The sequence below is a fragment of the Anguilla rostrata genome, chromosome 1 (assembly GCF_018555375.3).
Source record: "Anguilla rostrata isolate EN2019 chromosome 1, ASM1855537v3, whole genome shotgun sequence".
NCBI lineage: Eukaryota > Metazoa > Chordata > Actinopteri > Anguilliformes > Anguillidae > Anguilla > Anguilla rostrata.
The window spans coordinates 40,178,631-40,206,566 of NC_057933.1; the positions used below are offsets into that span (position 1 = coordinate 40,178,631).

Below are 27,936 nucleotides of genomic sequence, written 5' to 3' on the forward strand. Positions count from 1 at the left end.
GCCAAGGGGATTCTGGGAATGGCCCGTCTGACAGTGGCAGAACAGGCTTCCCAAAAGGTGCCCGGAACCTTACCAGGTCATGTAGCTTATATGAAAACTGCAGGTAATCAGAGCACTAATTTAGTTAGGAAAATGGCGAGCATTGTTGGGCTGAATGGCTTGTTCTCGTCATTATGTTTGTTATGTTATGTTATGTTATGTTATGTTATGTTATGTTATGTTATGTTATGTTATGTTATGTTATGTTATGTTATGTTATGTTATGTTATGTTATGTTATGTTATGTTATGTTATGTTATGTTATGTTATGTTATGTTATGTTATGTTATGTTATGTTAAAACACAAAAGTAAAAATGTGTATTTCAGCTAATATTTCTGTGGGCAGTGCTAATTGGCCACCTTTACACATGATGTAACTGCTCCCTTTGCCTGTATAGCCTACTAAGGCCATATTCTTTAGTCATTTCAAAATTTCATTTTGGGATGCCCTACAGTGGTTGGCAAAAATGTGCCAACTCTGATTGCTACACTGAAAAGTATGGTTACAGTTACAGGCAGAATGCTTTAACTTGGTGAGTTGCTGTAGCTATGGTGACTAACAGGATTGCACCTTAAAGGCACGGTCTGAATTTCCTGCAAAGAAATGCTTTCCTCTTCATGCAAGTTTTGTTGACTGAGGAGGAACTGAGGAGGACCGCGGCGTAGCAGAATGTGGTTGTAAAGCTAGTGTAGTGGTCAGCCGCCATGTTTCAAGTGAACACTGCAAAAATGAATTTTGTAATCAACTTGGTTTTCCAGGGTTTTAACATCACAGCTTAGAATAGTAGGCCAGGCTTGAGTTTTTGTGTCTTACCGATGCTAGCTATTTTGGTTTTCTAAAGTAAAATGCCAAGTGAGTGTCCTGTTTCTGTTCCTCATTATTGTGTTATTATACAGTATATTCTTAAGTTCTTATGTCTATATGTTCAGATTTTTACTTCTTATTTTAGCCAGGGAGTGTCCCAAAGTCTTGCACATACTGCTGAAAGCTATTCTGTCAAATGGCTAAGGAGTTTGGTAAAAATTCCAGCTGATCCAAGATTTGTGTAACAGGGTGTGTACAGAGGTTACGATAATGATAGAGGGAGTTTGTGCATGCATGTGCGTGTGTGCGTGTGTGTGTGTCTGTGTGCATGCATGTATGTGTGTAAACGGCAGTGTGCAAGAGATCAGTAGAGTATGTGTGGGGAGGGAATGAGGTTGGCTAGCAGGTTCATACCTTCTGCGCAGTGCGGAAGTAGATGCTCTTGTCAGCACCACAGCTGATCATCCTCACCTTCCCCTCATTGGCTGATGAGAGAAGGCAGTTACCATGACAACAGGGGCTAGCACAACACCGAACACAGCACAGCATAGCAATCCATTTCACTGCTGGCATGACCAAAGCTCTAGAGAGCTCTAAAAAGGAGAAGAGCGCTCTGGAAACTAAACTTAAACATCAAGGCTGAAGCTGAAACATTTAGACCCAGTTATTCCTTCACCAAAATGATCACACTGGCTCTCCAAGAACGGCCGTTATGCAGGAGAAACAGTGATTTCAGTGCAGAAGATTGCTGTGCAGAGGTGTGTGATGTCAGTGTGATGAACTGCAGATGTGTGTGATTTTAGAGTGATAGACTGTGTAATAGTGTGTGTGATTTTAGAGTGATAGACTGTGTAGAAGTGTGTGTGATTTCAGTGTGACAGACTGTGTAGAAGTATGTGTGATTTCAGTGTGACAGACTGTGTAGAAGTGTGTGTGATTTTAGAGTGATAGACTGTGTAGAAGTGTGTGTGATTTCAGTGTGACAGACTGTGTAGAAGTATGTGTGATTTCAGTGTGACAGACTGTGTAGAAGTGTGTGTGATTTCAGTGTGATAGACTGTGTAGAAGTGTGTGATTTCAGTGTGATAGACTGTGTAGAAGTGTGTGTGATTTCAGTGTGATAGACTGTGTAGAAGTGTGTGTGATTTCAGTGTGATAGACTGTGTAGACCTGTGTGTGATTTCAGTGTGATAGACTGTGTAGACCTGTGTGATTTCAGTGTGATAGACTGTGTAGACCTGTGTGTGATTTCAGTGTGATAGACTCTGTAGAAGTGTGTGTGATTTCAGTGTGACAGACTCTGTAGAAGTGTGTGTGATTTCAGTGTGATAGACTGTGTAGACCTGTGTGTGATTTCAGTGCGATAGACTCTGTAGAAGTGTGTGTGATTTCAGTGTGACCACGCTACAGTCAGCTCTGGGTCTCACCAGCAAAGCGGACCGCAGTGATGGAAGAGGAGTGTTCGTCCAGAGTCTGCAGCAGGCTATACTCCCGCTCGGCATCCAGGACGTGAATCAGGCGGTCTCGACTGGCTGTGGCCAGCAGCTTCAGCCCTGAGGAAACCAGCGACAAGCGCTATCACTGCCAGCAAAGTCTCAGCCAATGAGCCCTCGATGACATCACAATCAGGAAGAACAACACGGCCAACGACGGAGAAGTTTTCACTGTTTCCAGTACTTCTCCTGGACTTCACAAGGGCCAGGGAGGGTGGAATACACAGATAAAAGACCACACACATTCATACAGTAAAAGTAGAATGCACCTCTAACACTCAGGGGTGCCCTGTTTGCCCTGATAAAAAGTTGTACATCTCAAAAAGACCAGCCATTAAAAACTTTTGGCCAAAACAAATGTGAAACACACTTCCTTGTGTGGAAAAACAAGCAGGGAGTGGCGCTATGGGCAGCTCATCCTGTTAAAACATTCGATATTCCCCCGGTAGGGAATATGAATCGTGCCAGTGTTCACTGTGGCCAGTAGCTTTCTGACATATAATTGGTTGTATCGTTGCCCAGGGAGGGAGGGATTCAGTTGGCTAGGACTACCGGTCTCATTGCTTGCCACTGACCCCTACTGGTCAGTCAGGCTCCCACATCCTGCTTGCTGAAGCAGGGACCCCATCTGCTGGAACTGAGCTCAATAAATGCATGGCTTCTTTCTCACTAAGACATGTGCCCCCACATGTCAGCTCACTGGGATATCCTCAACCAAAAGGCCCTGACTCCCTTAACAGGCAAATAAAAAGAGAAATTCAGCAACCTTCTAATCAGCGTTTGAGCAAGAAGGACAAAGGACAAAAATACAACCTGGCTAATCCAGGAGAGAAAGAGTCCGAGCTCAGACCCCTAACCCCTCCTAACCCCTGACAGCCTGTCTCTCATTATCCACTCCCCCTCCCCCTCTCCACCACACACATATGGCTAAGACTCTTGCTGTTAGCAAGCTGTCTGTGGACCTGCTGCTAGAAGCGGACAATGGAAAAAAAACAACAACAAAAAAAAACAAGAATGATCAGAATTTTGTATCAATGATCTTAATCTCATGGTTTTACACTTTGTTTTCTGAGCTTATTGTGGATGCAGGGTATTCAGGATTTATATTCATTTATATTCATATTAAGTTTTCAGTTAGTACAGTTCACTTGCTTTAGTACACTTGCTGGACTGGGAACGTAGTTGGCCAGGTTTGGCCACTATTGCTCATATAAATCAAGTGATCTCACTGTTCTCTTATACTGTAAATCACTCTGCTGAATTACACTAAGAGGTGGCAGACCTTTGAATATTTTCTTGTATTGGTGCTGATCAACAAAATGTTGTAACTCAGGAGTAGGGAACCCAAATCCAGGAGCAACAGAAATTCTAGTATTTGCTACATCCAAAACCACAACTACATACCTGGATTAAGTATTTGGCTTAAGAGACACAGGCTGTGTCTGAAACAGCTTACTTGCCTACTACTGAGTATACGAGTTGCATACAAGTTGTATACTCAATAGAAAGCAAGTAAGCTGTTTCAGACACAGCCACAGGCCACATGAAAGTCTCACTCTCCTTATGAAAACAGGAAACAAGTGACCATGTGGCAGAACTAATCTGTGTTTTACTATTCAGATTCAGCACATTCAGCCTCAGACTAACAATCGATCTAACTGTACTATCAAGCTCGGGCAGAAAAAATATATAACTGACATTCCTACCCTTGCAGTAATCAATTTAGTTATTTACAGCCTACATTCTCACAGCATTATGACTTGGAGATGTGAAGACTGTGATTACCATATGGCTTGACGAGAGGATTTGGTCACAGCTGCACTCAGTAAAACTCAGGGAGGTCTGGGACTATTCCAAGCCTCACTCTGCCAAATAAGGACTAGGATCACTGAAACAGGCTGCCATGTTATGACACTGAAGCCCTGTTCTAGGACACCGAGATTAGTTTGGTGTAAATTCAACATGTAACGCACACAAATAACCCGATGCAGTCACGATGAGCATGAACCAATAGCAGCCACTCTTGGTGGATTCTGCACACTTGGCTTGAGGTGATGTGGGCTGTTGACATCTTGATAAAAAACCTTCCACAGCAAAGCCCAATGATTTGGGGGGGGGGGGTTGGTGGAAATGGAGCTAGAGGGTAGAGGGTTATTCTTGGCTTCCCATGAAAAATGATGCGTGTGAGCGGACAACAGAAAATGAAATGACGCAAATGAAAACATGAGTGCCCACACAGCAAGTTTCTACAGACAGATGTGAGGACTGAAGGGGGGGGGGTGTGGATAGACAACTGGTGGGGCAAAAAACGGCCCCGCCTCTTTGTGGGAGAGTGGACATCCTGCAGTTGACACTCTGGGAGGCTGCAGTGTCAGAGCTGATAATTCAATTTCGTTAACACCCCAACTCCCCCCGGAACAGGCACGGCTCTCGCATACTTAGCAGGGCCCTCTACTAGGGCTGAACTCCGCTGCTGTGGCCGACACTACTCTGAGCGCTTAACCTTACCGAAACAGGCCTCCCTCCTCCACTGCCAGATCACAGAACATGATAAGTGAATGCTTATGCTAGTCTGAGTCACACCTCTGCGGTAACCTGCACACAAATTCAGATAAAACGCAGAGGCGCACTGGTTCCCCTCCCACCTCATTTCCCCCCCAAAATGGTTTGTAAAAACACTCCAGATGTTGTAATAAGGCCGAGGGAAAGGGCGAGTTCTCTCCTGACATTAAAGCTCCGGTGTAGTGTTTGTGTTGGGAAGTGGTTTCGTGAGTCAGTCACGTGTCGGTGACTCAGCGACTAGGAGGAGTGTGTCAGTGGTCCAGCATCCAAAAAAGGTTTGTCAAACTTACAGTAAGAGATGATTCAAATGAAGCCACAAATCAGAGTGGTGCGGTCTACATTTCTAACAAACTAATTCAAAGCAGAAGCTCTTCAACATTTTGTCCAAAGACACACTGACTCAAAACTGAATTTTCATACAAGTTTTGCGTAATGGCACAAGCTGAAATTAGTTAGTAAAAATGAAGGCTAACCTTTACTGGCATCTTTACCCTACGTGAGGGAAGTTGTTTATCAGTTTATTTCCAGATACACCTGCCCCATGTATCACTCTGTGATTCAGAATTTCATAACTTGCTGAGGTGCTTTACTGTATGTAGCTCTGGATAATGGTGTGAAACAACATAGGTATTACAGTGATTCAGCCCATTGTTGTGAAATCCTACTGTAAGACTTCAACGTGTTTAAGGCTGTTAGGGCTGGCTCACCTGTCTCTGGTTTGGAGTACTCCAGACATAGGATTTCTGCATCATGGGCCTCCACCTTCAGAATCTCTTCCATACTCTGAAGCTCGTGGATCCTTAAACGACAACAGCCAATGATCAGCGTGTCACCCGCCCCCACCGCCTAACACACTGCACTCCACTGTGCCACGTCACCCTCAAACACACTGCAATGTACTGTGCCAGCTGCAGCCTCAAACACGCTGCACTCTACTGTGCCACGTCACCCTCAAACGCACTGCAATGTACTGTGCCAGCTGCAGCCTCAGACACACGCCACTCTACTGCATCCACCTGCAGCCTCAAACACACTCCACTCCACTGTGCCAGCTGCAGCCTCAAACACACTGCACTCTACTGTGCCAGCTGCAGCCTCAAACACACTGCACTCAAACACACTCCACTCTACTGTGCCGCCTGCAGCCTCAAACACACTCCACTCTACTGTGCCAGCTGCAGCCTCAAACTCACTGCATTCTACTGTGCCAGCTGCAGCCTCAAACACACTGCACTCAAACACACTGCACTCTACTGTGCCAGCTGCAGCCTCAAACACACTGCACTCAAACACACTGCACTCTACCGTGCCAGCTGCAGCCTCAAACTCACTGCACTCTACTGTGCCAGCTGCAGCCTCAAACTCACTGCACTCTACTGTGCCAGCTGCAGCCTCAAACACACTGCACTCAAACACACTGCACTCTACTGTGCCAGCTGCAGCCTCAAACACACTCCACTCTACTGTGCCACCTGCAGCCTCAAACACACTGCACTCTACCGTGCCAGCTGCAGCCTCAAACACACTCCACTCTACTGTGCCACCTGCAGCCTCAAACACACTGCACTCTACTGTGCCAGCTGCAGCCTCAAACACACTGCACTCTACTGTGCCAGCTGCAGCCTCAACACACTCACTCTACGTCCAGCTGCAGCCTCAAACACACTGCACTCTACCGTGCCAGCTGCAGCCTCAAACACACTGCACTCTACCGTGCCAGGTGCAACCTCAAACACACTGCACTCAAACATACTGCACTCTACTGTGCCAGCTGCAGCCTGCTTAAGCTGCACTACAGCACCAGTTTCAGGCACACACACACACACACACACACACACACACACTGCTCCTGCCCTTGCCTCCAGACACACATCACCCTCCGGGACCAATTTAAACTATTAGCGCAGTGCTGCGCCAGGCGGAAAAGGCGCCCCCTGAGGAGGTACCTGAGAGTGCCGGTGCGGTCCCCTGATGCCAGGTGCTGCCCGTCGGGGCTCACGCACACGGTCCTGATGCCACTCCGGTTCTCAGAGGTCTGGGGGTCGGCCTTCTCCGTGCTGCTCGTGGCGGTGCAGTCTGGGTCCAGCAGAGCAGACGTGTTGTTGTCCATATAGATGACTTTCAGGAGGTCCTGTAGGGTCAGAAAATAATTACTAATAACTGAGCACAATACTGTACATCTGAGACATCACCATCATCATCGCATTACTGTTTGATCTGTAACTGCTCTTACTTAACCAATGCTGTCTTAATTTGATAGTTAGATCATTCTGGTATTAACTATGCATATAAAAATTCTGATGAAATTCTGGTTTGGTAAAGCAGTGCCGCACCTGGGCTATAACCTTGGTTAAACATCCTGTTTATTTTATAACTGGACCTGTAACCATAGTGACCACCAGGTCCTTTCTCAAGCTGATACCTGCCATTATATCACGTGTGCAAGGAATTGAACTGGCAGTTTCAGTAAAACACATCAATGCATAATGTGCATAGATAATTAATAATGTTTCCCTGGATCAGTGTGCATATTCAGAAAATAGTCATGGGTTTCTCTAAAGCACAGACTCTACTGCACATGGGTGTGTGTGGGGGAGGAGGGAGATGGGTGTGTGTGTGTGTGGGGGAGGAGGGAGATGGGTGTGTGTGGGTGTGGAGGAGGGAGATGGGTGTGTGTGTGTGGAGGAGGAGGGAGATGGGTGTGTGTGTGTGGTGGAGGAGGGAGATGGGTGTGTGTGTGTGGGGGGAGGAGGGAGATGGGTGTGTGTGTGTGTGGGGGAGGAGGGAGATGGGTGTGTGTGTGTGTGGGGAGGAGGGAGATGGGTGTGTGGTGTGTGGGGGGAGGAGGAGATGGGTGTGTGTGTGGGGGGGAGGAGGGAGATGGGTGTGTGTGGGGGAGGGAGATGGGTGTGTGGGGGAGAGGGGTGGGGTGTGGGGGAGGAGGGAGATGGGTGTGTGTGTGGGGGGGAGGAGGGAGATGAGTGTGTGTGGGGGAGGGAGATGGGTGTGTGTGGGGGAGGGAGATGGGTGTGTGGGGGAGGAGGGAGACGAGTGTGTGTAGTAAGCACAGGGAGGTGGGGTGTGGTGAGACTGACGTTGCTGATGACATTGCGGCTGAGGGTGGTGCTGTGGCCGTCAGTGTTCCACAGCCGGATGGTGTTGTCTGAGGAGCAGCTAAGGAAGGAGCCGGGAGACAAACAATCCTGCTCTCCATCAGCCACCTCTGGGTACATCTGCAGCACAGAGGAGAGCATCACAAACAGAGACAGAGGAGAGCATCACAAACAAAGACAGAGGAGAGCATCACAAACAGAGAGAGGAGAGCATCAGAAAGACAGAGGAGAGCATCACAAACAGAGACAGAGGAGAGCATCACAAACAAAGACACAGGAGAGCATCACAAACAAAGACACAGGAGAGCACCACAAACAGAGACAGAGGAGAGCATCACAAACAGAGACAGAGGAGAGCATCACAAACAGAGACACAGGAGAGCATCACAAACAGAGACAGAGGAGAGCATCACAAACAAAGACAGAGGAGATCATCACAAACAGAGACAGAGGAGAGCATCACAAACAGACACACAGGAGAGCATCACAAACAGACACACAGGAGAGCATCACAGACAGACACACAGGAGAGCATCACAAACAGACACACAGAGAGCATCACAAACAGACACACATGAGACCATTACGAACAGACACATGCACAACATACAAAACACACAAGGCAGAGGTAGAGAGAGAGAGACAGAGAGAGAGGTAGAGAGAGGGGGAGAGAGAGAGAGAGCACCAGACTATTTGCCCAGGACCCCACACCCTCCCATACCCAAAGCCCCTTACCTCCACGCTCCACACACAGGACGAATGGTACAGGGCAGAGTACACTTTGCCCACTTTGCGCAGGTCACGCGTGTCCCACACATACAGACTGTGGTCATTGTACACGCAGGAGAGCCAGCGGCTGGTGGGGTCATAGGTCAATGCCACCGTGTCAGGGAAGCGGGCATCCAGCTTGTAGGAGAAGAGGTGGCTGATGGGAGATGGGAGAGGAAATCCTGTTTCAGGTACATGGGAAAAGCCCGGCTGACACACACTGTTATTTCAGCGCTGCCGCAGTATTGACTTTTCCATAAACTTAACAATAACAAGTCACTGGATTGGCTGGGAGGAAAGCTTTATCACTGTCCACTCCCGTGATACTGCGAAATCTCCCTGGTGACAAACGAGAATCCCATCCTTGCTCTTCGGCACAGCTATCTGAACACCTCTGCACAGCCTCAGGTTACTGGAGCCTCACCATGAAATGAAAACAACTGCATGGCCTTGGCCCAGTGGAGCCATGGATTTAAAAACAAACTCGGAGGTTAAAACCATGGATTCGTGCAGGAGAGATCCATCTGTCACAGGACAAAAATCGGCTGAAAGCCGGTGCAGGACTGGACAGGGAAAGTGGAGAGGGATCGCACTACACCGCAAGCTCCTTTTTTTTTAACCTAAGGCTTTTTGAATGACAATTTTTTTAAATCAAGCACAATTTCCCCTACAATGATTATATGAATATAATAAGCCAACTGGGCACTTTATTTCAAAACCATTTTGAAATAAGTGGCAGAGTGAAAAGATAGGGCAACCGTGAGAGTCATAATTTAAACACAGTGACCGAAACCTTCACCTCATGATGGAAATGACTAGCTGTTCTCCAAATACCACCATTTTCACTGTTCATCTGAAACCATGCAGGGAAAAGACAGCGGCCCCATAACTCACGCATCATGCTGTCACACCAGAGCGGTTTGTTCATGCTCATTTTCTCACAAGTAATAACCACAGAACACATTTCTGGCCAGCCTTTTGAAGGCACAGACAAACAACGGTGGATTTTAAAGTTCTCCACAGAAGAACGTAAGCACACAGCACAGATGGAACTGCTGAATAATGCATGCAGCGCCCACATGGGTTTGGAACGAGTAACGGTTCAAAGCAAAAGAAAAGGAAATTGTTCTGGGATCATGAGGCATTTTTCTGTTTGTCATCTATCCGGGTTCGGGGCAGATTCCTTTCAGCCTACACGAGCCTGTTTCAGCACTCAAGTATTTTAACGGCATTTCGCAGCTGATTCATCCAGCGTGGTTTAAATCGAGGCAGGAAACAAAGGGGGGGAAAAAAACTGCTTCAACTGCGTACACATTACTCTTCTTAATCACTGGGGCTCTCTTATCTGGAGCTGAAGGTACTGTCATTGAAGACCGTTATTACGTCATGTCCACATGAAAAGTTAAAAACAAGACAACTGAAAAAAAAAAAAAACATGTATTTGGTGACTCAGCCTTCAGCAGGCCATCAAAAAGGTTATCACTGCTTTAGCGCCTCCCAACAATAAGGCAGATACCCAAAGGTCAACAGCTGCTTAAACATATACTGCTTGGGATGAAGACTCTGTACTAACAGGCGCTGTACAATTTTAGATTTGTAATCAAGCAATTCACATGTGGTTGAATTGCAGATTTTCAGGTTTTATTAAAGGGTATTTTTTAAATACATTTTTCTTTCCATGTAGAAATTACAGTACTTTTTATACACAGGCCCCCCATTTCAGGCCATACTTTTTGGGTCATATTAATGCTATGCAAATGAAAGTAGTCATGTTTAGTACTTTTTTGCGTATCCTTTGAATGCAATGACACCCCCACCATGTTTTACAGATGAAGGGGGTGCTTTGTATCTTCGGCAGTTCTTTTAGGCAACCACACTTTTCTGTAGTACCGTGCGGCCTGTAGGGTAGTAAACAGTCACTGGTTCCCAAGAAGTGCTAAGCTGGCTGTAATGCAAAATAGGCACCAGCTCTCCAGTAGTACTGTGTGGCACGTGAAGAGTAAAATGGTGACTAATTCAGGGATGAGTAGTTTGAAGTTTGAACTGCTCAGCCTCATTTTAGGTTGTAGGCTCAAAGTTTTGGGGTTCAACCATTCACACACAATTTACAGTTTATGTTCTGATTCATTCCTGTGGTTGACATTCACCAGTAGATCTGTGGAGTGACTAGGGGAGGCAACATTATCACTAACTGCTTTTAATAGCACTTTCACAGGAAGGAAATGGATTATAAACTATATTTAACTCAATTGAGCAATGAGGCTTCCCCACTCTCACTATTAGCTGCATATTCATGTTATAAAAAGAACAGCTCATGAATTGAATGCCTTATAGAAATTACAGATGTTCCAGATTTGGAGGCAATACATAGTTTAATGAGACTGAAAAGGGGCTGAAAATAGTTTAAATTACCATAAATACACCACAGAGTGATGTATCCACTACATCACTACTTTCATTTTATTTCAAACTATGGGAGGAGATGCAATGCAATGAAACTAAAACATTTACTGGCCATTACGCCAGGTCCTTCATGATGTCATAAAGGACCTGGAGCCAATAGGTCAGAGCCCAGTAATAAATTGAACTCCAGCCATTTAATCCCCACATAGGAACAGTTGGAAATGTCTAGACTGACAAGTCGATATTGCAATGCAATTGGTTTCGCATACTGTTGCTGACGCTTAATACATACCGTAATAACCCCATACAACGCAGTCTGAAGCTATTCACAGATTTACCTATACAATCACTTTAACCTTATTTTAATTAACAATACATTGTTGCACCACAAACAAATCTTAATTCAAAGTAGTTGCATCATTGATGACTGATCTTGAGGAGTACAGTATCACAGTGAAGCAGCAATATGGAGCAGGGATTTGTGATCGGAAGGTGTCAGGTTCAAGCCATGGGAAGAACATTTCTATAGTATTAACCCAAAAGTGTTCCTTCAGTCAATCTCTACTTACATGTGCAACAGTTACACTGCTCATAATGGCTTTTACCATCTTCGTACCATTCTAAGCTGTAATGTCTCCTGTAGTATAATGCTGCTTTGTCAGTTAACTGGTCAGTTAGTCTTCATGTCCAGTCACAGACAAAAAATGAAAAGCTCTGTACAGCACAAAGGCCTTCGATAAACACGTCTGCCAAGCGAATAAATAATAACAGCTGCAATGCTGATTATGATAAAGTCAGTTTGCAGTCTCAGCTAGTGTAAATTAACATTTACAATGCTCATTATCATAATGGCAGTCCGCTGGGCCTCACCTGGCCTCGGTGACCATGGCGACGTCGGTGCCCAGGCTGTGAGGTCGCGGCAGGGTGCAGATGAAGTGGAGGTTCACGGGGCTGAAGGCCCGGACCGTGCCATCCGCACACCCACAAAATATCAGCTCCTCCGTCACAGAGAGAGAGGAGGCCAGGCTGGTCTGCAAGGAGACGGAGGGCATTAGAAAACAGGAAGTTGCCGCTGAGTCACCATGTATGACAACGTCAGGATGGGGGGTTATGACTTTAACAATCACTTCCTGTACAGTGAGTGAAGTGAAACAAACACAGGGTTCATGGTTTTGCTCCACGACCACGGCGGCACCTGAAATGAGACCAAAGCCGATGAGAGCTAAGCGAAAGCACAAACAAGTGAACAGACCTCAGCCTTTTTTCCCTGCTGAGGGCCAGGACATAAATCCCAGTAAAGCCAGCCACACCCCCCAGCACACATGGTTCACATTCCTCATGTCCTGGCCAGTGCAGGTTGCGTGTATCCCACAGGTGTGAATGCGCTCCTTCTCTCAAGTTGCACGGCAACAAGAGCCACAGAGGCTGAAAGAGACAAAACGGGTCTTTCTGCTCTCGCACAGCGGTGCACTGGGGCGCCAGTGGGGTCCTGGTGGGGAACAGCCCATTTAGGAGGCCTAGTTAAAGACCACAGAGCCTTCAGTGATGGTCCTTCACAACTGAACCCTAAGCAAAAAGGGAAAAAGGAAAGGGGAGGTTGTCTTCTGCCCCCCCCCCCCCCGAATGAGGACAGTCAAATCTTGCAATGAAATGCCATGATTTTTCTGGCCTACAAGTTCACGGACAGAGCAGCCATTGTCTCCCTCCACCTATCTCTCTCCCGTCCTTCTCTGTTACATCACCCCTCTCTCTCCCTGTCTCTCCTTCTCGTCCCTCTCTCTCTCACGGCAGGACAGTGCACAGGACAGTAGTAGGATTGTTTGGGCCCTCGCTCGCTCCTCTGTGGCCCATATTAGCACAGCATGTGAGGCACAGCAGGGTCCTCAGGTCAGTGCTGGGTCAGATGGGTCCCGGGTCGTCTGGGAACCAGAATCAAAAAGGTGCATGGTGTGTAGCAGGGGGCCAAACATACAGGCAAAATCAGCCCAAAATAAGATCTTCACGTCACAGCCTTGTATTTCTGCCACGTTCTACAGGCAGAGGGGATTTCGGCTGGAATGACCGCCACTCTCAGACTTCCCGCACTCATTCAGGAGAACAAGACCAGGTCAAAAGCCAGTATATGGCTGGACCGTGTACGGGTGTGCGAAATTATGGCCAATTTGTCTATACGACCAATGGTATAACTTCATCACTCAGTCACTCATTCGTGTTTATAGGGCTGGCCCCGCTGTTACGGTCCAGCCAAAAAAAACAGGAAGAATCCCAAAAACACCCCGGCTGAGATAGTGGCCGTAGCTGGGGAGTCACAGCAGCCTATTTAAAGCGGCGACAGCCCTGGCGTGTGACAGGCCTGTGTAATGGGGAGCAGACACATGCACGCGATGATGCAGCCTGATGAATAATGAGCCCGTGGAACAGCAGCTCCGAGCGCTGACACACAGCTGAGGGCTGAGGCCTGCAGAGGCATGCGTGAAATCAGCACACCCGGAGGGGCGTGGACAGGTGGGCGTGTGAGAATGCAGCGTTCTGAGAAATGAGCCAGTCAGGGATGAGAGGGGAGGGGACAGCAATGGGAAGTGTCATGAGAGAGACAGCTGCTGTGGAGATGTAACTTACTGTAATACTGTCATTTTTCTGTGTAGTGTGTAAGAGGAGAGGAAGCAGAACAGGCTACAGTTAGACAGCAGCAGGGCAAAATCATCCACACATCCACTCCAGAAAAACCTGCTGGCTTTAACCTGACATCTTACTATATTGCAGTTGGCGGACTTATTAGTTTGGTGGACAGAAAAATATATCTGGTAGAGAGTGTTGGGTCAGAGCGAGGACATCAATTTTATATTTCTGTTGTTGCTTCTTCAATATAATGCTACTTATCACTATAATATAAAACTTGAATAAAGGCCTTTGTTAAATTTAGATTACAGTCAACTAGCAGACCTTTAGCCAGAACGACTTACGATGTAGGAGAAACATGAGCACATTCACCTGATTAATATTAACGTTAGACCTGGGGAACAACATTCCCAGACCAGAGTATACATGTAATAACAATGACTAATGCAAATTACCTATGCTAAGTATGAAGTAAAATACAAATCCTGAATATATTCAGATTACATCCATAACCAAGCCTTAGAAACAAAACCTAAAACCATAGAAACAACAACCTATACTAGAACAATAGTAGGAGTGTTATGGGCTGGGGATGGGAGGGGAACTAAAATAACTAAGAGGTGGGTCTTCCTCCTGCATCTGAAGAAGCACAACGATTCTGCTGTTCTGACCACCTTGGACGGGTTGTTCCACCATTGGGGGTGCAGAGAGGCATCATGACTGGGAGGAGCGACTACAGAGGAAGGGACAGCCAGCCGAGGATGTAGGGTGGAGACATTTGTCTGGGGACCAGGCTAGCCCACCACATCCCCAGCTTCAACACTCCGCTCCTTCAATCAGTCACCCCTCATAGGCCCACCCCACTTCAGTCACTCACCCGTAGCTCCACCCACTTGTCCAGCAGCCGTTTCTCGTTGAATTCACACAGCAGGCCAGAGGAGGTGATGCAGAAGGTGCTCTCTGCTTTGCGGCCCTTCCCACAGGCCACATCGCTGAAGAAGTTGTTCCGCAGCTCCCCCAGGAGGCCAGAGCGGCCCAGCAGGGGGACGGTGGCGTTCAGCTGGGGGACGGGGAGTGGGAGAGCAGGGGAGGCAGGGGGGGAGAGATGGAGGAGTACACAGACAGACAGATTAGACGAGGAGCACACCAACAATTCAGTCACTGCAAGCATGTCCAGTGCCAAACCGAAACGCTGGGCGGCCGCCGATGCAGACAGGGGAGTCACTCACACTTGTTGGTCGTTTAGTCTTTGTTGACATCAATTAACCTCACTAATGATGTAATACTTTTTACTGTTCAGCACTCACTCTGTACATGGTATGAAGTGTAGCGGGTGAGCACTGGGCACAGTAACTCTGGTATAGACTGCCTGGTTTAGATTATCATCAATACAGTAGGGTGCGCTTCAGGGACTGGGTTGAAAGCTGAAGGTTACAATGTTGATGTAAGTCATGCCCTCTGTCAAGCAGATTTATAATGACAATATTATACATAAAACCTTCATTGGTACAGTCGGTACAGCCTTCTGAGCAAAATTCAAGGGATGTCACTACAGCATCACACCAACACTTATTATGCAGCACATGAAAACCAACAGCTCCTTTCACGCATGGAATGTGTGACCTTGTCAAATGAACTTCTTGCGGATTCCCTTGTTCACACAATCAACAGCTATCCGCAATTTCAAAGTGTAGATTGCAGTTCCACGACTGTCACCTGAACAAACCGCTATAAAATACTCAAAAATTATGGCATGCAAGTAGGTCAAGACCAAGATGTCTATAGTCCTGACGAGGTTATCTTTGCTAACTTTGAAAAAAGTTAATTGTAACAGGTGACAATCCCACCACATTTTTAATGTACACATACAGTACAGTACAACATTAGAGACTTTTGTAAAACCATATGGCATCATGTGTGCTTTGAAACTTGTTAGCAAAGGTAGGCTATTATTTATTTGTTGCATACCCCTTTATTTTCTGACTTCTGTAGTAGGAGGAAATTATGTAACTGGATGTCTTCGGTCTCACCCAAACAAGTATAATTTTTCATGCTCAATCCATAAATGTTACCGTTTGGTGATACTAACAATTAATACCATTAAAACTTTCCATTAACATTACAATGGTCTTGAGCTGGAAAATTTCCAGAGCAACTTTTCCGGATCACCAACTCTGGCTCTCACTCACACACGACCACCACATGGTAAAGATCCGGAACATTTGAGGGTAAGGCTGCATGTGCTAAAGGGGTCACTGACTGAAGAGGGAGAAGCTGAGACTGCTATGAATACACAAAATAAAGATAAGCACAGAGACACAAGAGGCTGCAGAAGGATGAAGAAATTAGAAGTTAATAAGCGCAGCATAACTAATGAGGATGTGAATACTTAATTGACCCAGTTGGCCTCCCTGGCTCTCCGAATGCAGTGCTTGCGTTCACACTTTCCTTCGGGGAGCCACAGGGTTTGCAGGTTTTCAGCAGAACCCAGCACATAACTGATCAACCAAAGCAGATCACTGCACAGTTACCTCACCTGGATCTGAACTTTTTTTTGGGTCTGAACTGGTTGTTGATGAACCTATGGCTGTTAGTAATGGTGAAAACAAAAACCCACCGCCCTGTGGTGGACAAGAGTGAATACCACTCCTGGAATTACAGTTCATAAATAACATAAATGAGCATTTCGACCTTAATACAGTCAGTAAAATGGTGTAGAGGCAAGGATTCATGGGTGTGTGTGTGTGTGTGTTGGAGCGCTGAGCTTACAGAGAGACAGACCAAATACGAAGTGTTGAAGAATGAGAGCGATGAATGGAAGCCTACTTTACCTTGGAGGACTTGTTGTGGTCCAGGTACCAGAATTTGACGTGTCTGTTCCCGGCTGTCACAAAGTACGAGCTGTCCTCAGAGAAGGACACAGCCGTTACCTTGCTGGACACCTTGTTTGCTGCTACCACAACGTTTTTCTGAGGGACGGTGGAGAAAGACGCAACGTTAACGTTCTCAAAATGGCGTTTCAAACTTGACCTCTGACCTATGAGAAGGGGTGTTCCACAGAAGGAGAGATGTACTATAATGTAAGAGATTTTTCATTTTCCTGTACTGAAATCAATACATTTTTGTTGTTAGGGGTCACAAGGCTGGATAAAGGCCATTAATGGGCATGCTAATCTGTAGCTGTACCTTCCAGGCCCAGACGTTGACGATCATGTCGTGCTGGTAGCCCACGCTGACGATGTACTTGCTGTTCGGGGAGAAGGCCACGCAGGACACGCCATACTTGTGTTCCTGGAGCTCTGCCACCTGTGTGCGCTCTGCCACCTCCCACACCCGCACGGCTGGCATGTGCCCGCTCTGCAGAGGAGAGAGTATCACTGCTTACACATGCGCACAGGCAAGGATGCAAGAAACACACACATAAACAGGCACTGTAGTGTCCTGCACAGACACGAAAACATGGCAGCCCGGGTGAGGGAGACGAGGGAGGCCAAGAGAGCGCCACACCTCCTTCACAGCCCTGTGCCCTTAATGGGTCAGCCACTCCCAATCCCCCGCTGTCGCCGGGGAAGTTTGCGTTTCTCTACAAACAGAACTAAAAACATGCTTCCTGTCTCCTACTGTGTCCAATGCTGCCCAGAGCTGGCCTGCATCCACAGCCCTGTCTTTGTGAGGCCCCGTTAACTCTATAGTCTTTGTCTGAACACACAGTGCTGACAGTGTCCAGAAGGGCATTTTCTGTGGACTTCATTTGTGGCCAGAGAAGTACATTTACGGCAGGGTCTCTGAATCTCTAGGCCAACAGAACTGCTGGTTTTCTTTTATGTGACAGTTAATCGAGCGATTACAGCCACGGATTGGCCAGAGATTTAACTCATCTGCTGTCCCAGGTTTAAATCAGGCCTGATTAGAGGGGAAGAATGAAACCAATAGTACTACTGGCCTGGAGGGCCAGATTTGAGTATCTCTGATTTAGAGGTTGTGTGAGAGCGTCAAACTGGGTTCAGTGGAGCATGTCCCAGGTCCACCTGCTCTATGACTTCAAGTTCAGGGACTGACAAAGTACCCCGGCAAAAATACAATTACTACATTATACAGCCTGGCATTAAAAAATCATTTATCATGTGAAAATACTATTCACCTTTGGGGTTCTCCGTGGCTCTATCCTAAGTGAATCTAGTGATTCTACTGTATCAGTGTGATACTCAAGAAGAGATGACAGAGGGGAGGTGAGAACATACTTTGGTCATAGTGCCCTTATTCAGGACAGATGAGCTCCTAGCCATTCTGAGAGCTACTCTGACAGAGAAGGCTTAATTAATGCTGTAGTGGAATTCTCTGGTCTTCACTGTGCAGTAGGTAAAGGGGTAACCATTCCATAGCACCAACCGAAAATCATTAACTGTAGACTCAGGAACAAATGACTAGCAAATGGTTTTTGATCACCTGCTTCAAATATTAAAAAACAACATTTACCATGATGGCAGATCTGCAAGTGTCCAAATGTTCACTTTTTTAAGGGTAATTGATTCATGAATTCAAATTAATCACTTACGTCAGTTGTGTGCTTTCTGGCACATTTTTATCTGGTTTTAATCAGCTGTGATGCAGAACAAATTGCCTGGAAAGTGTGAAACATGTTCTTTTCAGTGCGAAGATATCATGCATTTCACGGGACGACCTGCTCGGATGGGTTCATTTCATTTCATTGAATTCAGAGGCAGCACTGCACATTGGGTCATGGGCTAGAAATCAGCATTATGAAAGAACCGATGCAAATGAGATTGTTGTACCGTACAAGAACAAGGAGGATTTGTTCACTGATATTATGTTAATAAAACATGCCTGTAATTAATGCATAGATTCTCATTACACAAAACTGTGCCTGTTCCGTGCATCTGAAGGCATTCTGCCTGTAAGAATAAAACAGTCTGGGGCCAGCGCAGCCCGTGCATGGGAGGGAGGTTCGGGGATCAGGCAGGGCAGTGCCCGTAGGACTGCCAGCAAAGCGCCGGGGCCAAGCATGCGCCGTCTTGCGCCCGCTGTCTTGCGCCCGCTGCCACCCCCCACACCCCCGCCACACAAAGCAGGCCAGAGTCTGTTCGTGGGCTGGCACAGGGCCTTCTGCTGCTATGGCAACCACCGAACATACGTCCACTGCCACGTTCTAGTCTAATGAACTACTGCTGGACAGGAAGGATTTAGGCTAAACAGGCTCCAAAATCAACAGTCACGTCTTGCGGCAAGCCCACGTGGACGAGAGGATTCAACACGCGGTCCACTCCGCACCGGATTATCCTCCAGGCAAAAGGACTAAGTACACGAGCAAGGAAAAAAACGATCATCTAGCTTCACAAGAACTAAACAGACACCGTTCAATGCCTGCGACTACTGTGCCGTCCTTTTTAAGCCTCTAATCTAACTTGTGTGTTGACATTTTGCCTTGCAAACACCATGTCTGCCATGTTTTTTTTAGGAACTCCTAGAAAGGCCTATGCTAATATTGTACAGTTCTGGGAACTCTGAGAGACCCAAAATAAGTTTCATCTCAGTCCTGTATTGCAATTTTCTGAGCATAAAGGATTATAGTGGACAGTCCTTTATGCTCAGAGACATGCAATCAGTACTAAAGTAAAACTCATATCATCCACAGGTCATAAATTGCAAAGGCCAGGGACAGAGAAGCACAACTATTTCAAGGTGTTTTTGGTGGTTTGTCACAACAGTAACTCTCTAATATTTCATATAAAACAGGATATAAAAAATTATGATAAAATGACCTCATTAAAAAAGGTGAGAGAAAAAGAAAAGGAAGAATAACATCCTGACTTACCTCTCCAGTGACCAGGTATTTGCCATCAGGAGAGAAAGCCAATGTGGTGATTGTTTTCCTGTGAAGTGAGGAAAATGGAAAACTTTCAGATCACGCGTCCCTGGAACCTGCATCATTCCAGCTAGAAAAAAGCTGGACTTTGAATGTGTGAAATGCTGGAAGGAGAAGAGTTTGCATGCATTTGAGTAGGAGAGGCCATGGCGAGGTCACGCAAACAGAAGGGAATTACAACTGTACCTACAGCCACCCCACAGCGCGCAGCTATAAGAGCACAGAGCTGAGCTGACTGGACAAGAAAGCAGCCTGACTGTAAACTAACTCAAGGGCTGCCATCCATCATGCCTGCAGATGTGAGCCCTTTGTGTGTGCGTGTGTGTGTGCGCGTATGTCCGTGTGTGTGTGTGTGTGTGTGTGAGGGCATGTGTGCGAGTGTGTGTGTGTGAGGGTGTGTGTGTGTGCGCGTGGGTGTGTGTCCGTCCGTGTGTGTGTGTGTGTGTGCGTTCGTGTGCGTGTGTCCGTGTGTGTGTGTGTGAGGGCATGTGTGTGTCCGTGTGTGTGTGCGTGTGTGTGTCTGATCTGTGAGAGGGGTGCCTGAACTCACAAGTGCTTGAGACTGTGTAGGGGGGCGAGGGGGCATGTTTCTGAAAAAGAAAGCTCTGCAGCTGGCCCACTGTGCCTTTGGGGACTGCTGTACTGCTGACTGTGCAGAGAACTACATCCAATACCCAGCTTTGGGGCAGAGGACCAAAGGGTTAAACCCAAATGTATAGAGACCCACCCGCTGTGCACTTAATGGAAAAGGACTGAAACAGACGTGGGCCCAGATTCAGTTTCACAGCACCTGCATTTTGTCTTTGACACAGAACACTGAGTTTTATGAGACGTTTTTCTTCTTTTATGGTATCACACATACCATTGTACATGACCTGGCACCTACCCTCCAGTGTATACATTTTAGACAGTCAGTATTTTGTTTTATGCGGACAATAAAGATCTTGTATTTTAAGTCATTCTATTCTAAGAACAACAATGTTGAGTATCTGCAGGCTACAGTGGATTTAATGTTTTATTCAGAGTGCATAGCAGTCTGACTGAATGCAATCTTGGGCTGTACATCCAGACACACCCAGGATGAGGCACAAACTGGAGATGCGTATTGAAAGTAGGAAACGGAAGATTCCGGCAGCACCTGGAGCTGTTCAGGATGTGATGTTGTTTGTTCTTCTTGGGGTTCAGCAGCACCACAACACACCTGTACAGCAAACAGAGAGAACAGGTTAAGCACATATACAAACACACACATACACGCTCATGCCCCCCCACCCCTCCTCCACACACACTCACACACATACACACAATCACACACACACACGCACAATATGAAGTCTCATAGTCAATCATAGAGGAGACCAGTCAAAGAATGTGGTATGTCTAAGTCATTTGCAATCAGTTATTTGCACTGCACATCAACTCGGTCATCAACTTAAAAGTATTCTGCCTTTGTAGATGCAAAATGGCTAGCCTTCAGATCCTCTGTGATGCCGAGTAATGGGGACTAATGCTGGTTTGAAATTGTTTCAACACATTACACAAAACAGTTACCTTAATTCAAAGAAACTAGACGCCGCTGAATAAGTTGATGTCAGTCACAGTAAAGCCAAGGTTACTGTGCTTAGGCAACAATACTATAATCAGATATGAGAGCAGTGTGAACTACTGAATACTTTAGTGGGACACATGACTACAGTGAAACAAACAACATTAAGAGCGTGCCTTACTTCTCACAGTCCTTATTTACATCATAGAGTTCAGAGTGTCAGCCATCAAAGTACAAAACACAAACAGCAAATACAGGCCTGTACCTTATACCCTGTAGCATAAAAACAGCTGTATGATCTACTGAAAACATGCACCCTTCAGTGTAAAGTAAAAATGCAATATAAACATACAATATGCACTTTTAATTCTCTCAGTGATTGATGATGCACACCCAAATATGTCTGTAGAAGGGTTTTGGTGCTCAGCCTCACAACACATGACACTCAGACACACTTAAACAAATACACCACTCTAGCCCTGCCTCTCTCCGACACAAGCAGACCTGACTCCATATGAACAGTACAGTGTGTAAAGTGCATGATCTGAGGAGTCTAATCTGTGATGGCCCAAACCAGCGCATAAAAACAGAGGAAGCTGGAGAGATGTACTGAGGGTGGCCTGAGGCTCTGGCCGTCTCAGAGCTGATCCTGCGATAAACTCTCCAAATCCGCCCCCCAGAATCCCTGTGGTGTCAGGGCAGGTGAGTGTGTGGCCGGGCGTGTCCTGCCCACAGTACCCACACACCCCACCCCAGGCCTGCTGGGAAACGGGCAGAGCTCCTCCTGCCGTGTGCGCCACCTCCCCAACCTCCTCGCACACACAGGCTGGAGCCCCGCTGTTCTCAGACTGCTCCTTTCACCTCCCCGTCAAACAGAGTCTCCTCTCAGACTGCTCCTCTCACCTCCCCGTCAAACAGAGTCTCCTCTCAGACTGCTGCTCTCACCTCCCTGACAGAGTCTTGTCTCAGACTGCCCCTTTCACCTCCCTGACAGTCTCCTCTCAGACTGCTGCTCTCACCTCCCTGACAGAGTCTTGTCTCAGACTGCCCCTTTCACCTCCCTGACAGTCTCCTCTCAGACTGCTGCTCTCACCTCCCCATCAGACAGAGTCTCCTCTCAGACTGCTGCTCTCACCTCCCTGACAGTCTCCTCTCAGACTGCTGCTCTCACCTCCCCATCAGACAGAGTCTCCTCTCAGACTGCCCCTCTCATCTCCCCGTCAGACTTAAACTGAAGTCATTTTACTCAAACTTTGGTCATTTTATTCAAACTGTAGTAATGTTATTCAATCCATGGCCACTTCCTGAGTGGTGAGAAACAGCCAGAGACTGAGTGAAGAGCCTACATTCAGTAATACTACTATTGGCTTTGAGTAAATATAGAGCCCCTGATCCGATTTGGCAGGGTTTAGATGACAGGACTACTATAAGCAGTGGTGTAAAATCACAAAGCACCATCCACCAATCACACAGCCTACTGCTGCATTGTGCACCAATCACACAACCTCCTGCTGCACTGTGCACCAATCACACAACCTTCTTCTGCATTTTTCTCTAATCACACAACCTTCTGTTGCACTGTGCACCAATCACACAACCTTCTGCTGCATTTTTCTCTAATCACACAACCTTCTGTTGCACTGTGCACCGATCACACAACCTTCTGCTGCATTGTGCATCAATCACACAACTTACTTCTGCACTGTGCACCAATCACACTGACTCCTGCTGCACTGTGCACCAATCACACAACCTGCTGCTGCACTGGGCACCAATCACACAGCCTGATGCTGCACCGTTCACCAATCACACAGCCTGATGCTGCAATGTGCACCAATCACGCAACTTGCTGCTGCACTGTGCACCAATCATACAACCTCTTGCTGCACTGTGCACCAATCAGACAGACAGACAGAGTCTGTTTTACTAATTCTTGGGCCATACAGCATGAAAGGAGAACCAGTTTTATGAAACAAACAGAAATTTGTATAGGCTCTCAGCCACCAAATGATGGACAAGAGTATGCCAATTCAATTGCAGTTTTACAAAGAAGTGGGTTTTCCAGTCATCAGCTTCATCAGTGAGAAATAAGTGTCCAGTCATCTGTGCTTCAAGTGCTTAATAACATCAGGGGAACATTCCAATTGCTTATTTTACCTCCTTGTATCCTTTCCTTACATCCTTTCCTCACTCCTTATCTCCACCTATCGGAGGATGCAAGGAAAGGAAGCAAGGAAAAAACGTGAGGATGGAGGAATCGAGGAAACGTGTATTTAGCAAGTGTCCTTGTTCAGTCAGCATCAGTCTGAAACTGTGTCAAATACAGATGCAGCAGATGGGGAGAGGCAGAGCCACAGGTCAATCACTTAGGATATACGTCACGTGTTCAAAAAACAAATGCTTCCGCAAAGGATGCACTCGTGTTTCCTTGCTCGAGTATCCTTCGGGAGCCTCCAAGCTCCTCACTACTAGCTCCTTCAAGGAGCATTTAACAGGTTGGAATGTCCTTGAAGATAGCAGACCTCGTTTGATTTCTGGGTCACCGAAGAGACAAGGAGCCCCCACCTTCAAAATCCTTCAGTGACTAAGGTTTCATGTGTGCCATTTTTTTAATGTGAATTTGAGTGTGAAACTAGGCTTCTCAAGAATACACCCATCAAAAATACGTCAAGCGGAAAGAGAAAAGCAGAGGTGGTTGAGACACAGAGTTCAGCGCTCTGCTAGACACAGTTTACTGCGGAGACGAAGCCTGGGGCTCGCACGAGCACGGCTCACACGAGCACGGCTCACTGACTCCTCCTCCATTCGCTTCTTGAGGACTATCCCAGCAGAATCTCCTCTGAGGCCTGGGCTGCGCCAAGACTCCAGATTACAGGCTGATATATTAGCTGGGGACATGCTGAGCAGACACGCCCACAGCAAGCTTCTGATGCTGCATTGGCTGTAAAGAAAAGAAGCATAAAAATGTCCATGTCGCTGCCTTGTGTGCATGAGCTATTTGAGCGAGTGTACGTTTGTACATGTATGTGCTGTTCTTAACAGTATGTACTGTCGTGTGTGTGTGCTCATATACACATTGCAGCAGTGTGTGTGTGTGCATTTGCACATTGCAGCAGTGTGTGTGTGTGCACATTCGCACATTGCAGCAGTGTGTGTGTGTGTGTGTGCGTGTGTGTGCGCGTTTGCACAGTGCAGTAGTGTGTGTGTGTGTGTGTGTGTGTGTGCGCGCGCGCACGCGTTTGCGTGTGACTGTTGAGAAAGTCTCAGTTTTGCTGCGTCTAGGGGAGTGGGAGCTGCAGATGTTACTGTCAGCATCTGCTAATAAACAGTCATTTTGCCTTTTAAGCAAACCAGTATAGAAAGCCTCTTTTATATATACCCAAAGGAATTTACATAAAACCCACTTAACACAGGGTGATGTCTTTATTAATAATGGGAGGAGGGATGTCATGACCCCGCTGGCTTTGTCTTCTGAATACACAAGCACTAAATCTGTCCCCGCTGAGGCATGGAATCACTGGAGCTGCACACTGGAAGATCACCCATTCATTAGGACTGACATGTGCTGCATTACTTCAGGAATACAAAGGCTTAAACTCAGCAATTTGTTGGCTCTGCAGCAGCCTTTGATGAGTTCCACTGTTAAGAGCCCCATGCTGGTAAGACTAAGACCACAGAAGACAGCAATAGCCGGCCAAAATGCGCTATACTGACAACCACTGGGAATTCTGGGTATAGAACAAAGCAATGTAATGCAATTTAATCTATATGGAAATATAAGATAGGCCTTAGCTACAGCTAAGGCTGTAACTAATAAAATAATGGATACAACTGAATTCCTGCAATGAGAAATTGAATATGAAACAGTATTAAGAAGGCTGTAAGAAGGTTAGAAGGTAGTAAAAACAAGCAAAGGACGGTCACAGATAATATAAGAACAACTGCGTGAGCAGACTGGAAACTGGAAAATCTATCATGAACCTCTGTGACCTTGAATTTTGTCCTCATGGCCTGAAGATCAATAAGGATTTGTGACAAACTTAATCAAGATACATAGATAACCGACCAGAAATCAAAAGCCAGTCAGGAAGCTCTTGTCCTTTGATTTTGTGACCTGAAAAATCAATAGGGCCATGGGGAATAATGAGAACAACATTTCAGTCACGTTTCACCAAAATCCTGCATCAATACCTGCTGTGCCAGAACCAAAGAAAGTACAACATACAGTACGCTTGTTTGTGAAAGCCTTAGGCTTGCGCTCCAAGCCGCTGAAAAACAGCAGGTAAGCACAAAGGAAAAGGGAGTTAAAAGACAGTCTGCTATGGCACAGTGTAGCAGAGCTGTACAGCATTTATCATACAAGCAGCTGCCACAAACACAAGTCTCCACATATGCATAGTAAGGAAAGACTGGCCTGTGACAGGGAGGCCTTGCTGAACACCTAAACTCTCCATGTTATGGTTGGATAATGGGCAGTTCTACCATTACACTGAACCATCAAACAACTGGCAAGCCAAAGTTTACCGATGACAAATTAATTACGATAGCCACCATTTTGGAATTATGGGTCTGTCCACGAGTAGTGTAGGAGACTAGAGAAGAAATCAAAGTCATGTTTACCATCTTGATAATCAGACCCATTAGCATGTTCTTCCCACCTGTAATGTCCCGGCCCTGCCTCTCTAACAGCGTATCTGTTGACTGAAGCAATGGAATTAGCCACATGTTTCAGGCTTGTAACCTTACAGTAGTGTGAGCCCGATTAGATTAACACTCCAATGTGAGAGGTTCATCTAATTTCCAGGGATGTGTTTTGCGAATATACAAACAAATCATGATCTCAAAGGAGAAGCTCCACTTAGAGGCAGCGAATCAACCCAACTCAATCACTGACTTACAACTTAATGCCCATGAAAACTTCATCAAACCTACCCAACCGACTGCAGGATTGTAGTGGGAGCCAATCTTATAAACTGTTACTTACCTTTCCAAATGCTCTAGGGAGAGACAAGGGCCCGAGACTACAATGTTACCATAGTAACAGTTCTTATTTTGGTTCTGTGCTACTGTGCATAAATTACTGCTTCACATTTCCATGCGTTACCAGAGGGACACATGGGAGAATTCAGTCATGGTGAGGAGCTTCTAGTCTGAAATGTGATGGCTCCTAGGAGTGCAGATTTGGGATGATAGGCTCAGAGTACAGAGCAGGAGAGAGCTGGTTTCCACAGGGGGCACCAGGAAATGGACACACAGACCAGGAACTACAGCACCCAGGAATCTTCAGTGATTTTCCATCGTCTGCACTACAGTTCTGATTACTGACATCACATGGCTATAGCTTACATCACAGAGGACTCAAGAGGAAGCACAATATGTAAGATTGTAGTTATGACATTACCAAACTGGAGTTGATTCACATTAAGCAACTGAACACAACAAATGCTAGCATCAACAAGAAATGAAAAAGATGCTGACATATATTGACTGTCCAGAGTGCTTAAAAATTAACTTGTGTACAGATGTGTTCAACGAACACGTAGGCCCAATGTACTTCATGATAGACAACGTAACCTTCAGTTATGCAGAACTAAACCTAAAAAAAACAGCATAGCCAGCATGAGACATTGATGGGTATCCTTAGTGGAAATACTTGACAAGGCACACAAAGAGGATCCAACAGAAAATGTTTTTCATCTGAGAAATATGTGAAATGCTAGCGCAGAGATACAAAACTGGCTAACCAGACCAGCAGACTTTGGAGACTGCCAGCAAGAACACAGATACCTAATAGTTATCATAATCAGCGAATATCAGCCAAAGCCACAACCCCCAAAAGAAGATCATGATACATGAAGTCACTATCGTTAACAACATTTGCAACTTTCCCTTGAAACTCATCAAATGTATTTATAGCGAACGTTTATTGGCCAGTTGGTTAAAAAGAATGCACTGCACTAGTAGGTCAATGTAATTATCCCGTGTTTTCAGCTATATATGTACATCAGTTTTAAGTGGCGGTACATTAGGCAACTTCTCACAGTTTTATTAGAATATTCCACTGAAGCAATTGATGGTGAGCAAAGACAATTGCCAAGTGGATACTATATTTTATGCAATCCATTAAATTAAGCAGACAATGTAGCATTACATGCTCTAATTGCAGGAAAGCTCTTAGGCGAGCTCCTTTTTCATTGCACAGAGGTATGAGCAAAGCCAAGAGTTAGACACAATATGGAAAGAAATAACAGAAAACCCAAACAGCCTTTAGCCTTGGTTCCCTGACCATAGATTAGGAGCTTACAAAGCCATGAAAAGGCATTCATTTCATGGCCCCTTGCCCCACACTTCATTCCACCCTGTACCAGGCAGCTACGCTCTCTCAGCAGCACTAATGAGCGAACACAGCACTGTGGTGCTGCCACCACAGAAATGCAGCTGAAAGAGTAACTAAATGTACACAAAGGCTGGGCAGGAGGCCACACTGGATAGCATAGCTTCAGAGGACATTAGTATCGGCATCGCCATTGTGGGAAGCCTCTCAATCTGGAGAAGACGCAGCTTTTTATATCCTGAATAACTGTTCAGCTACCGGTGTAAACAGGCTAATTCATCAATTTTGTGAAATCATGGATCGATCAATCCACGTGAAATTTATGATGTATTGACACGGACATTGAGTAGTTATAAAATCCCCGACATT

General features: G+C 46.1%; 1 protein-coding gene across 1 annotated transcript in view; it reads right to left on the reverse strand.

Annotated features, from left to right (window-relative positions):
- Positions 1-27,936, reverse strand: part of mapkbp1 (mitogen-activated protein kinase binding protein 1) — a 71,505-nt gene that overhangs the window by 23,065 nt on the left and 20,504 nt on the right. Inside the window, 13 exon segments of the mRNA XM_064336781.1 lie at positions 1,260-1,330; positions 2,273-2,398; positions 5,608-5,699; positions 6,847-7,031; positions 7,996-8,133; positions 8,749-8,938; positions 12,055-12,215; positions 13,804-13,821; positions 14,681-14,863; positions 16,635-16,772; positions 16,990-17,160; positions 19,637-19,694; positions 20,826-20,888. Coding sequence (XP_064192851.1) covers positions 1,260-1,330; positions 2,273-2,398; positions 5,608-5,699; positions 6,847-7,031; positions 7,996-8,133; positions 8,749-8,938; positions 12,055-12,215; positions 13,804-13,821; positions 14,681-14,863; positions 16,635-16,772; positions 16,990-17,160; positions 19,637-19,694; positions 20,826-20,888 — 1,594 coding nt within the window.